Genomic DNA, 13594 nt, shown 5'->3' on the forward strand with positions numbered 1-13594 from the left:
ATTTTAAGTGGTGCCAATTATTTTTCTGTGTTCGAGATTATTCCTCTCATTCCCCAGCAACCCAGACATGAAAAGTGGATTCTCTAAAATGCTACAGCAATACAGTCGTTGCAATTGTAGTATGCGCTTCCTTGACTCCTAAATGCACACTTTACAGGTATCACTGCTTGTTCTACCGGCAATTTTACAAAAAGAGTTTCTTTTCAAAGCTCTACCCAGCAAAAAAAAAAAATGCCATCATTTTAGCAGCGAGCTATGACTGAAAGCCAGTGAACAAGTGGCAATGCATGATGGGATTTGCAGTTCGGGCGCAGCTGGAGAAATACTGTAACACTAGCTTTCCTATGGATTTCCGCCACTACGAAACAAATAGAAAGGCTCTTACATTCATTTTTTTTATGATTTTATTTTATATATAAACTTTCTGAAACACTTTTACATAAATTAACTCCTCTGAGACTAATATTTGATGTACAGTAAATTGTAATTCCTATAAAAATCCATAAACAACTTGTTTCACATAATTTACAAAAAAAAGCTGATTCCTTTGCTGAAACTCGAAGAGAATTCTACTTGCAATAGATTTTTCTCAAGGCAAACCATGTTAGCATTGTAAAATCTGTTATTAAAGTCACATGGTAGCGTTAGTCACTTGTGCCAATGTCCTTTTATAAAGCAGCACAGTAAAAGCAGTTGAGTCGTCTATAAACAGTTATTCTGATCCACGTTTTAAAAGTAACAATGATATATACCACATCCTATGCAGAGAGAAAGAGAGCGAGAAATCGAGAAACTACTCTTTTTTTGTTTTTTTTTTAAGCAAAGGTCAACATTTCAATAATATTCAGAAACACTGTACAGGTCATTTTTTTTAAATACAGTGCCTGGATTAACATTTATAAGAGCCTACTGCAAAATCTATAGGCTTTCCTCTCCAGTCCGAGTGCAGTGATATGCATATGTAAACATTTTTTTAAAGCAGATCACCTTAAAGGTCATTCGTAAAAACACATTGGGGGGGGGGGGGTTGCCGACAGCGTTTCTATTCCCCACAAAGGCTCTTTGTCTACAGAGTCCAACAGAGATTGTGCTACAGAAAGGATATCTGAGCAAACAGAGGCTCAAATAGCAATGCAGCGGAACAGTTTCTGTCTCCCGTTGAGCGGAAGCACGTGTATTTTTTCTCTTTGGCAGCCTTTACAAGGCCGTTGTGTTACCTTTTCCCAATCTCACTTTGTCGGAGAAATTGTATATTATTTGAGCTGTCCGCTAACTCAGGGTATTGCTCCACTGAGAGTACATAGTACCCATCATATCCTTGGACTTTTCCTGCGCTAAGCAGCTGTCTTTTCTCCCCTTCAGTCCACAACCGAGCACCTTCTTCCCCATCCCTTACTCTTTGCTGTTCTCTGGCCCAGGAGTAGGAGAGAGCTCTTTGCCTAGCTTGCTCCAGAATACGAGCCTTCTCTTCATCAAGGGTCATTCCATAGCGTACATGGAGAGCCAAAGCACCGTACTGCATTTCTACATCAGCAAACCTGCGAGTTCTCCCATTTACTACTGTAGTTGATTGGGACACTGTAACATTGATGCCATTTTCCAAGGCTTTGCGTCCACTTGTTAGCCTTAAGGTTCCAAGATCACTCTCCGGTGTCGTGGTTTTGATGAAATAGTGTGTGTCCCTTCCTTCTATGGTGAAATGTAAATTTTCTAGGTAGAAGGCATTGTTGAGAACTGCTGCTACTTTGATACAGTCTTCGTTGGCAATGTTTAGTGCGTTGGTAATCACTTTGCCTTGGCTGACAGCTAGCATGACCCCTTTTCCGATCAGTGACTTCACGGTGGCAAACCAAAGCCATGATTTCTCCCCGCTGGTTTTGCGTCTGCTTATCTGAATGTCTGGCATTTTCCCCAAGGATAAGAATGCTTTTGTTTGTCTGGCCACTTGTTGCTGCACTCCAGAAATTGGCTGGAAAAAAACAAACAAAACAAAATTACTTAGGCATCCATATACATAGGATCTATAAACATTTATTAGACATAAGAAGCTATGTGCATGTATATTTCCATATGAAATGCCTGGGTATATGCACCATATGTTCAAATGCCTGGGTATATGCACCAGGAACATTAACTAACCAGATTACTAAAGGCAACTTGCTGTTTGGTTGCTATGGGTAACTAAACATAAGAAAACAATGCATCATTTATTATTTCATAATAACCCAAATGTCTTTATTTAGAACAAGAATATAAGTGTGAGATGGGCAGGTAAGAAGCCATCATACATTCAATGCACACATTGTGTAAGAAGGCTCAGCTGATAGGACTGAAGGAAGCAGCCATACTTGCAACTTTTCTTTTTCTCTGGCTGGTGTGTGGCACTATTGTTTGGCCTCCACTGCTGTATGGAGATCGTGGAAAACATCATTCCCGGAAAGATCACTCATTTCAATATAGACGTCTAGAGCTGAATCATCAGAAAAAATAAAATTCTACCTGTATCTGACAATTCAGCACTAACAATGGGCGATGTTCTGGTGACTTCAAAGATGCCCAATCAAAATTTTCCGGGTGACTTGATTGATGAACCGACCGATATGTGACGATATTTGGTTGGCTCGCCTCCCACCATACACACCGAATATCATACAGAAATTTGTTTCGTACAATATCAGTGCATCTATGGCCAATTTTACAATTTACCATGGGTTCTTCTGATTTTGGGGTCCTCATATGTATAATTTAAAACTGCCCAGGTACAAACCACATTTCTTGACTCGGAAATCTGCACTGACTGTAGTAACAAATCCTGCTTATAAAGGAGCTAAATATCCCATCCGCAGAGATTTAGGAGTAAATTTACTATTGATTGTTACAACATATTACTGCAAGGATCCATCATGTATAGGATATTGCCCATAGCCTACAACAAAATTCTACAGCTCAGACCAGTTGAAATTAGGGAGTTAGAGGGATCAATTCCCTGAAAGACTCGGACAATGTTAACAGATGATTTTGATCAAGAGTGTCATCTTATTCTATTGATAGGATATGTTGATCAATTTGTCCTACAAAGATCAAACAAGATGATTTTGATCAAGAGTGTCATCTTATTCTATTGATAGGATATGTGGATCAATTTGTCCTACAAAGATCAAACAACTACATAACCTGCACAAATTCCCCATTTGACACTTAATTTCAGTGGCAATAAACTGGCTATTGCAGATCTAATATTACATGCCAGTCCAGGAGTTTACAAATGCTGAGATGTGATTTCCATGCCCAATTATGCCCCAACCATACTCAGTTCTGCACAAGCTGGTATATGAATTCTGGGACACAGGCGACATGCTCTTTCCTTGTGTTTGATGGATAGTTGTGTCTCTCTGCTTGGCTCTGATAGCCTTCAGCTAATGCAAATCTCAACAAAAGCATTCTTCCAGTCATTCATTTTTCACTGAGTCATTAACAGATAATCCATTTATCTGTTCCCAATTAAAATAGATGTCATCTGCAATTCTGCAATTAAATGTAACACTGATATTCAATTAAAAAAAACAATATAAAAAGTGATCTCAACTTCTTTGGCTACTACTGTTAACCAGTTTTGTCATAACTAGGAAAAACGTGCATTCCTGTTTGTATGTAAATATGATGAATGACTGTTGAGTTAATGTTGCTGGAAAAACAACATTTTACCAGCACATAATGAGTTGCTTTATACACTATAGAAAAGCATTATATATGCGTAATGTGTCTCTTATAGCCACAAATGCACCTCTAATTACCATGATACTACTAACATCTGTCATAAGAGCAACACACGCCATGCAAACAATAGATCAAAGCTGAACTGAAACTACTATCTAATTGAATGCAGACCTCTTTAGATTTCTCCAGAAGCTTTGATTTTAATAACAGGGCAGGCTTTGCAGCATGGGAAAGGCATGTGTGCAACAGCAATGGGTTGAGAAATATGTATTTCTCAGTAGCACTTAGTGTGATAGGTTCATAGAAAATAGAATATACTATTGGAACGTGTAGGGTTAGTAAAAGACATTCTGTGTTATCCTAGTACCTGTAGTACAGGTATGGAACCTGGGGTTTTCTGGATAATCAATCTTGCCATAATTTGGTTCTTTATACCTTAAGTCTACTAGAAAACCATGTAAACATTAAATAATCCCAATAGGCTGGTTTTGTCTCCAATAAGGATTAATTATATCTTAGTTTGGGTCAAGTACAAGGTAATATTTTACTACTACATAATTTTGAACATAACATTTTGATATAATGGAGTTTATGGGAGACAGCCTTCCCATAATTTGGAGCTTTCTTGATAACGGATAACATAGCTGTATTGTATATACAAATATTCAGTCATTCTGTTGTCATTTTCAAATTAAAACCAATACTTTTGTAGTGTGTAGTGTGCATGCGGTCTACTCAGAACTCTATTCTGCTATACCCTACTCCAAAGAGTTCAATCCTCGCATAGATCTATGACCTGTGCAGATGGTATCATCAAGGTAGCAATATATTAGTTCCTATAAGTGTACAAACACAAATATGCACAGAAGGAATATGTGTATCGTGCACAATCTAGTGTTATTGTCTTTTTGGAGCTACATCATGGCTGCACAGCAAAGCTAATGGTCTGCTGTCTGAAGACATCTTTGTGTGAACAAAACCATCATACAGAAAATACACAATTACAGGCAGGATATTGTATCTACCTAAGACATAATTATACAATTATAATGGCTTCCATTGGTTGTTAGTAGTTCATATACAAGCAGCTTCACCACTGGCCGCACATGGAGACTGGAGTCATTTTGCAGTAGTATGCACCGAATCCACTGTTTGAGATTCGGCCAAATCCCTGAATCCTTCATGAGAGATTAGGCTAAATACCAAACTGAATCCTAATCTGCATATGTAAATTAGGGACAGGAAGGGAAAAAATGGAAAAAACATTTTTTACTTCCTTGTTTTATGGCAAAAAGTGATTTCCCTTCCTGTCCCTACTTTGCATATGCAAAATAGGATTTGAATTTGGTTTGGCCAGACGTAAGGATTCTTTTGAATCCGTATCCTGCAGAAAAAGGCTGAATCCTGCCCGAACAGAATCCTGGATATGGTGCATCCCTATTTTGCAGTGCTGCAGGATTCATGAACTGTGCAAGGGGCGCCATATTGGAAGATGCTCACATGGCTGCAGGATTTTCTCATATTAATTCATTTTTAATTATTATTTATTCATATGGTGTTATCATCTCATGACATGAATACTTGAAATCACACATTATTAGGACCCTAAATAGGAACCAACTATATGTACTGTATTTAAATACCTTTTCTTTACCAGGACATCAGCCTTAAAATACTAGGAAACATTCTAATTTATGTTAACTAAACTAGCAAAAGCATACAACTGCTATCTCGTTAATATTTTTTATTAGAAAGAAAAGTTAACTCTTACAATAATAAATGGGTACTCAGACTCTACAGTCACACAAGGTATCAGTTAATTGTAATGAAAAAGAAAAAAAGAAAGAAAAGAACCTTGTTTTGTAACTGTATCAAATACTACACCTCTGTAGTTCAACCACTTCTCTCCAAATATAGTTTCAATTCGTTGTATAGTTTAGAAAAGGATACCCTTAATTATTGCAGTAGTCCGAATTGAAACTATGTTGGTAATCTTTAAAATAGCAAATTACCAGATTAGCAAATTACAATATTGCTTATTGTTACAGTCTAGTGAATCTGACTCCTCTCTACTGGATATGGCAAATCATGTGCAACATTCACCTTCAGACACCTTTTAATAATGATTCTAATAAAGAAAAAACTTTACAATTGGTATCATTTGTTATTTTATTCCGGTTTGACCCACACAGTCGATAACCAATTAAACTAAAAATTAGGAGTTGGTTACTCCCTATTCAATCACTTATAATTTAAGGTGCCGTTTATCTTATAAGGATTCCATTTCATTAAAAATTTTTGAATTAAGGGTATCTTACTACTGCAATAATTAAGGGTATCCTTTACTAAACTATACAACGAATTGAAACTATATTTGGAGAGAAGTGGTTGAACTACAGAGGTGTAGTATTTGATACATTTACAAAACAAGGTTCTTTTCTTTCTTTTTTTCTTTTTCATTACAATCTCGTTAATATTTGTCATCTTCTAGCTTGTATTCTTTTGAGTCTTATAAATAAAGTTTCTGGCTGAATCTACAAATAAAAGCTTTTTCTTTTGATGCTTTAAGACATTTGCTTATAGCAAAAGCCCATGATGCATTTGGGAAAATCCCGCATGCCTCTATGGCTGGTAAAGCACTGAGCCGTAGAAAAGGAATAAACCAGCAAATGTAAGACTGTCTCTGATTGTCCCTCCCACCGTAGCCATTTCTTCTTTATATATTTTTTTTTTGCTTTTTGTTTAAACGAGTGATCAGAGAAAAATAAATCCTTTTAATAGGCACTCTGAGCGCTTGTTGGTAGGCTTGACTGGCTTTCAATTACACACTGGACGCTTGCCACTATTTTCAACATCCAAAACAAAAGGAAACAATAGCAGTTTACAGATGCAGTGTGCAATTTCATGTCCCATCTTATGTACGGCATTTTGGGATGATTTTTTATGCTGCATCTACATCCAGTTTAGTCAATGCTCAATGAATATATGATTTCTCCACTATAAAGAGTACAGTAGAACTAGAATTTTGGTCACTGGTCTCATTTACAAAAGTGCAATCCAAGTAGGCTTGCCAACTTTCCTGGAAAAAATACCAACATTTGTATATTTTTTACATCACTGTTAATGGCTAGGCTGCAACCCTAAATCCACCCACATTTACGCAAACCCATGTGTCTTGCATTGTTGAGCACTCAAGAATGATATTCGGCAATTACCGGTTTCACGGATCTTGTTGCTGAATAGTGACTGTAAATATGTTTTAAATGAATATTGGTAAGATTGAGGGGTATGTTTATCAAAGAGTGAAGTTAGATATCGCCACAGTCTGCTAGTGTGACATTCCACTACTCTCCATTCATTTCTATGGGATTTTAAAGGCATATTCATTAAAGGATGAACTTTCACTTTCACCCATTGTTAAATACTCTTTTAAAAATCCCATAGAAATTAATGGAGAGTGGCGGAATTTCACAATAGAGGACTGTGGTGAACGCTAAGTTCACTCTTTCATAAATATACCCCTGGGTGTTTAAAGGTCGCAGTTATTATCTTTCCCAAATTCAGATATATTATGTGATAACAGAGCAGTGTGTAAGTGATCGAAGGTATGTGGAATAATTAACTGCAATAAGCACTTGATGCCTTGTAAAAACTTTACATGTGAGGGATTGTGGCAAAGACTATCAGGGTTAGGAGAAGTTTAAAGGAATTAGTTAACAAGACAAAAACAAACCTAAGCATAGGGCTTTGTGTGAAGGCATGGCTTACTGTATCTAGAATATTCCCTCTCCTTCTAGTTACATATAAAAGAGATTAGCTGTATTCCTTGCCTTTGCATAAGTAAGATTGAAAGTTCTCTTTGGACTACAACATCATCAAAAACTGGCCATTTAGATGCTCTATGGATGATGCTTTATTGTTGGAGAGTAGAGAATGGCCTGGAAGAGGCAATGAGCAGACAGGACGGGATGCAAATAGCTCCCAACTGTATTTAAATTACAGAGAAAAGTAAGTTGTGCCCATGTCATTTTTTTTCCATCAACTTATAGGGGAAATATAGAAGATTTAAACTACTTACAACCCGTGGGTCATTTTCTGTATAACAATGTGCTAAATGCTATTACGTGCAAAGAGAAGGCTTACCAATGGAATGTCCTGTGTATTACAAATGTGATAACTGCCTTTATAAGTAAATATAGTATTTCTGAAAGAAACATGGTTGTGCTAAACTCAATTAACTAGCTGCCTAAGGAGACACTTTCTTAAATGAACGACCACCCTGTAGTATCCATTGTGGCTAGCCTTTCTGCCAAGCCACAATGCTGTAAATCCTGGTGTTTTTTTCCAGTGTAAAGTAAACGCCTGTAAATGCATTTTTCTGGCTTGCGTGCTGCCTTTTCTTTCACTCCTTTGATCCCTCCTTTCCCCAGAAAGCTAGGATTCTGCTAAAAATTCCATAGCATTTACATTAAAGGAATTGTTCAGTGTAAAAATAAAAACTGGGTAAATAGATAGGCTGTGCAAAATAAAAAATGTTTCTAATATAGTTAGTTAGCCAAATATGTAATGTTTAAAGACTGGGGTGACTGGATGACTAGCATAATAGCCAGAACACTACTTCTTGCTTTTCAGCTCTCTTGGTTTACACTGACTGGTTACCAGGCAGTAACCAATCAGAGACTTGAGGGGGGGCACATGGGTCATATCTGTTGCTTTTGAATCTGAGCTGAATGCTGAGGATCAATTGCAAACTCACTGAACAGAAATGTACAATGTGGCCCCCTTCAAGTCGCTGACTAACTCAGAGTTATAGAGCTGAAAAGCAGGAAGTAGTGTTCTGGCCATTATGTTAGCCATCCAGTAACTCCAGCCTTTATACATTACATTTTTGGCTAACTAACTATATTAGAAACATTTTATATTTTGCACAGCCTATCTATTTACACAGTTTTTATTTTTCCACTGAACTGTTCCTTTAAGTCTTGTGACATGTTGTACTGTTGGAGTGGAGCTTCATTTCATTTTCCATTGACACTTTAAGATATGTTTCATTAAACAAGGAACCGAACATAAGGGGAAAGGGTAGGAAAGACTTTCCAGGTGTAAATTCTCTTCTGGACAACAGAGAAAATAGAAAAAAACTCTGGAAAAAAAAAATACAAATACAAATAGGAAAACTCAACATACCGGTACATCATCCCATTGCTGGCTCTTAAGAAGTTCGTATGATGGCTCTGTTAAATCAAATTTGGGGACACGATAACCAGGAATGGCATTGTGCAGATGAAAACCAAATGTCACCAACCAGCTGTTGACATCTACATTAAAAAACAAAATATATATAATATGATATAAATATTGATTACACATGCATAGTAGTGCAGTCCTGTGCCATTTAGCAATATCCTCCTAGAAGCACAACAGCAATGCTAACAATATCTGTGCCGTGTGCATGGTCATTTTCTCATATTCTCATATTCTACAGGAAATTAATGACTACCAAAATTAAACATAGTGTAAGACCAGGTAAATATATACATATTTTCATTTTACTCATTATAATGCATTAGCCAATCTTTTCCTCCATGCTCACTATATACACTGTTTTTGAATTAACTGCCTTAATTGAAGTGTCTGTTTATGAACATAATAAAAAAAAGAACACTGCTTGTAAAAGCATATTATATAAGCTAACAGGCATGTTAGCTAAACAGGCACTTTGATTATTAGTTAAAGATACAGGTATGGGATCTGTTACCTAGAAGCCAGGTATCCAGAAAGCTCAGAGTTACAGAAAGGCCATCTCCCATAGCCTCCATTTTATCCAAATAATCCAAGTTTTTAAAAAGTATTTCCCTTTTCTCTGTAATAATAAGACAGTACTTTGTACTTGATCCAAACTAAGATACAATTAATCCTTATTGGAAGCAGAACCAGCCTATTGGGTTTATTTTATGTTTACGTGATTTTCTAGTAGACTTAAGGTATAAAGATCCAAATTCGGGAAAAATATGTTAAATGGAAAATCCCAGGTCCCAAGCATTCTGGATAACTGGTCCCATATCTGTATATCCCAAGATCAAGCAGTAGGTTAAGTAAGATTCTTTAAAAGTCAACATTTCATAAGCATTATGGGTTTACATTTATATATATATATATATATATATATATATATATATATATATATATATATATATATATATATATATATATATATATGTGTGTGTGTTTTAGTTCTCATTTTAATAAAATAAAAAGACAAAAAACCTCTGTTAATCTCTGTTAAATAAAAATCCACCTTTAGATAAACATATTCATCGCAGAGTCTATAAAGCTGTCATCGGCTGTCACTCTGAACAAGTATAAAGGGTTTGTTTTTCAGCTTTATGGAAAAAAAAAACAAAAGTCTTCTGGACTTACTAATTAGCTATTGTCTGTGATAGTACCCATGTCACATTATATGCATGCGGCATTAGAATAACACACCAGCCCATCTTATTTCTATGACAACACAATCTACTTTTGGACTTGTCAAAGGAGAGAATAAATTGACATTTCTTTCAGCAAAGGGGACGCACACGGGCTCAGGTGGTTTCAGGAGCATCTCTGGTTTTCCCATCCTCAGTGGTTAAATAATCTGTGATGAATTGCTTGTCAAAATAATGTGAGACTTCTAGTTTTCCCTACACTTTTGTCAAGAGCAGCACATCTCATTTCAGTGGATATTAGACAGTGTCCTTACAAGAACTTCTCAAGTACATATTTATATATCTTTTTAATATAATTATTTTTCTTGGTCCTTACAAAGTAATGAAAGCAATGACAGATTAATCTAGTGACCTGTATATATGTATTTTAGTGAACAGCCAACAAGAGAGTTGGAGACCAATGTTTAAAACCAGTCAATTATTTTTATTTAAAAAATAAATTTTTGTTATGTTTTATTAAGCAGCGTGCGTAGCTTTTGAACTTCTTCTCTGGGCATACTGAGCTCATTGGAAGCATTTTCAACATAAGTTCCATTTATAAGGCTTGAGTTGGATATAACTTTATATTGTCCCTTTCATTGACGTATAGCAGCTGATGTATTCAGCAGTCAGCAGTCTTTATAAAACCACTCAGCTTGAAAGTCATTTTTTTAAATTGGACTACACATTTATTTCACAAAATTGTGCAAATCAGCTACAAAAGAAAGAACCCAAATAAAACTGCTGTTGCCTAATTCAGCATTATAAATTGCCTTTTGGTTGACGTGATTAGCACCCAACAGGAGTTGTTTTATTTTGAAACCATTACTGCATTTCGAACAAATTAAAGCTTTAGTTGCAAATGTAATAACTTCACAACAAACCTAATCCAGCCTTCCAAGGAAGCTAAAAACACTGTAAAAGAGGGCAGAAATCACTAGTCAGATTTGGATTTATTTATATATACATGCCTGCAAGGGTATGGCGCAGTGATGGGGACATTAACTATCACTTTCAGCACTCTCCTGTGAAAGCTCCTGGCTAAGTCTTCTAGGTCATACTACTGATTCCTGAGGCTATTCCCTCCCTGACTTAAATTATGTGGCCCCACTGTGCAAATTTATGTTTTTGTATTTTTTACATTTTATAAACGTGTTACAAAGGACTGTCAGTCTATGCCTATGACTAAGTGCCCCTATGGCACGAAACGCGTAAGGCCTCTGTCGTGATGTTTTTGTTCCAATAAAATACTTTTTTACTACATCTATTTTTGGAGTGTGATCCGGTTTGTGCCAACCTATTCACCACTTATTATCTGAAAAAAGTTTGTGTCTAACCAATGGAAAGTGAACAATAGAACAACGATGTAGTTGTTACCTGTGATGTAATCCTTTACATCATGAATTTTGCTGACAGGGTTGTTGTTCTTGAACATGTATAGGTTGAAAGGAGCTGGGTCCTTGCCAATCTTTTTCCAAATCTCAATATCAGGAGTAGTCCAGCGCCCAGCTAATATGTCATAGTCTCTTTGTCCGAAGTGAATAAGCTTGGTGAGCGGATCATAGAGGCCACCATGGAATCCGATGACCAACTGGAAATCGGGGTTTGAGTCAAAATAAATCTCCCCATATGCAGTGTACTGGATTTGTTTGAGCATGAGGCCGTTGCTACTGAAAACAGCAAGAGGTGTACCAGTGTTGTCAGAAGCAATGTAGAATTCTTCTCCGCTGCTTACCTCCATGGCAAAAAGGTGTCCTTGAAGGTCGTAATACAAGCAAGTAATTTCAGTACTGGAATGGTTATAGACGTGAGTTATTCTTGAAGGATAGTTAAGATCAGCATAGAAGAACTGCAGATGCTTGCCAAGGATAGTTTTGCTAGAGATTCGCCGGCCGAGACCATCATAACGGTATATTACAGTCCATCCACCAGCTTTGCTATACACCCTGGTGAGAAGGCCTTTGGAGCTGTATTCAAAGATCTCTGTGCCTCTCTGGCGAAGGAACCCATCTTCATCTAGCCGATACTGTACATCACCGAGCCTTGTTATTCTGTCTCTCAAATCATAACGTAATGGTATTAACCTTGCACTGTTACTGGGGTTCAACAAATGGAGGTTACCATTCAAATCATAATTGTATCTCCACATAATCTTCTCATTTAAATACACAGTTTGGAGCTGGCCATCGACATCATATTCATAGGCATATTTAGTGGTATTGGCAAAAGGTCCAATTTTTATTTCCCTTTTTGTCACTCTTCCCATACTGTCATATTGCACAGTAATCCAGTACATAAGTGACCTCAGTATTTCATACTGAATTTCCTTGATTCGGCCGTGAGGATCAAAGTGTTTTGTATAGGTCATAACAGCCGTAGAAATGATCTGGTTAATATCATAATAAATGACACCAAACTTGCCAAACTGGTCAACTTTTCCAGAAATATCATCAAATTGATACAATTCAATAGGTAAAGGCGTTTCATTGATCACACCCTGCATGCTGGTAACTCTGAAGCTGTTATCATAGCTGTAGTCAAATCTTGCATTCACCATGCCATCTTCGATGAAGCGGAATATCTGCCGATCGATCAGTGGACCAATTTGACGATATCTTATAGTGCACATAAAACCGCCACTTTGAAGGATTACCGTTTTTAGAACGCCGGCAGTCTCGTCATATGTGAAACTGACTCTTGTGCTATCATACAGTATCTCAGAGACCTTTGTTTGCCTCCTGTATTTAAACAGGACTCTTCTGCCTGTGCCTAAATAAGCGGTCTGCAAGAGTTGTCCTTCTTCATTGTAATCCATTATGACGGAGGCATTGCCTTCTGGAGGATTGTATATGTTTCTGTAATAGCCAATGGAACGTATTGTTTGCATGGTATGCCTAGCTACACTTGGCATAGTTATGGCACTAAGACGGTCGAGTAGATCATATTCAAAGATGTACTGCCGCTGACTGTGAAGCAGAAGGACCATTGTCTGGAAAAGAAATAATAATCTCCATGATGAATTCCATAAACATACAAAAAAAAACCCCATAACAAGTGCAAGTTTTGTGCAAAATATCATTATGCTTTTCAGTTGAGAATATAACTCTTTTTTTAATTGAATCATCACTGAACTTATATGTTTAGAGTGCTCTACTTAATTTACTAGATGCTTTATTGGTCAATTAGAAGCAAGAGATTTATAATGCGCTTGGCTGTCACATTATTTTGGAAGGCACAAGCAGCCAAGAAGCAGATTGTCAATGGTTATGGGTGAGACATATGTAATATCCGAGGCAGAAGAGTTGTGGTTTAGGATGGCAATATTTCAAGAGAATATAGAAAATGCATGAGCTACTTAATTAGAAAGTAACTAGCATATATTTTGATAATGGTTATTAGGAGTAGCAAAG

At 36.7% G+C, this 13594-nt stretch overlaps 1 protein-coding gene across 4 annotated transcripts in view; it reads right to left on the reverse strand.

Annotated features, from left to right (window-relative positions):
* Window positions 1–386: 386 nt before the first annotated feature.
* The window catches only part of LOC108698820 (teneurin-3), a 299615-nt gene continuing 286407 nt past the window's right edge, over window positions 387–13594 (reverse strand). For all 4 annotated transcript variants that reach the window (XM_041589114.1, XM_041589120.1, XM_041589113.1 and 1 more), the window contains 3 exons: window positions 11562–13173; window positions 8905–9035; window positions 387–1969 (listed from right to left, as the gene is read on the reverse strand). In XM_041589114.1, the coding sequence (XP_041445048.1) occupies window positions 1214–1969; window positions 8905–9035; window positions 11562–13173 (2499 nt within the window). In that variant the 3' untranslated portion in view covers window positions 387–1213. The remainder of the gene's footprint in view (window positions 1970–8904; window positions 9036–11561; window positions 13174–13594) is intronic.

The sequence above is a fragment of the Xenopus laevis genome, chromosome 1L (assembly GCF_017654675.1).
Source record: "Xenopus laevis strain J_2021 chromosome 1L, Xenopus_laevis_v10.1, whole genome shotgun sequence".
Classification (NCBI taxonomy): Eukaryota; Metazoa; Chordata; class Amphibia; order Anura; family Pipidae; genus Xenopus; species Xenopus laevis.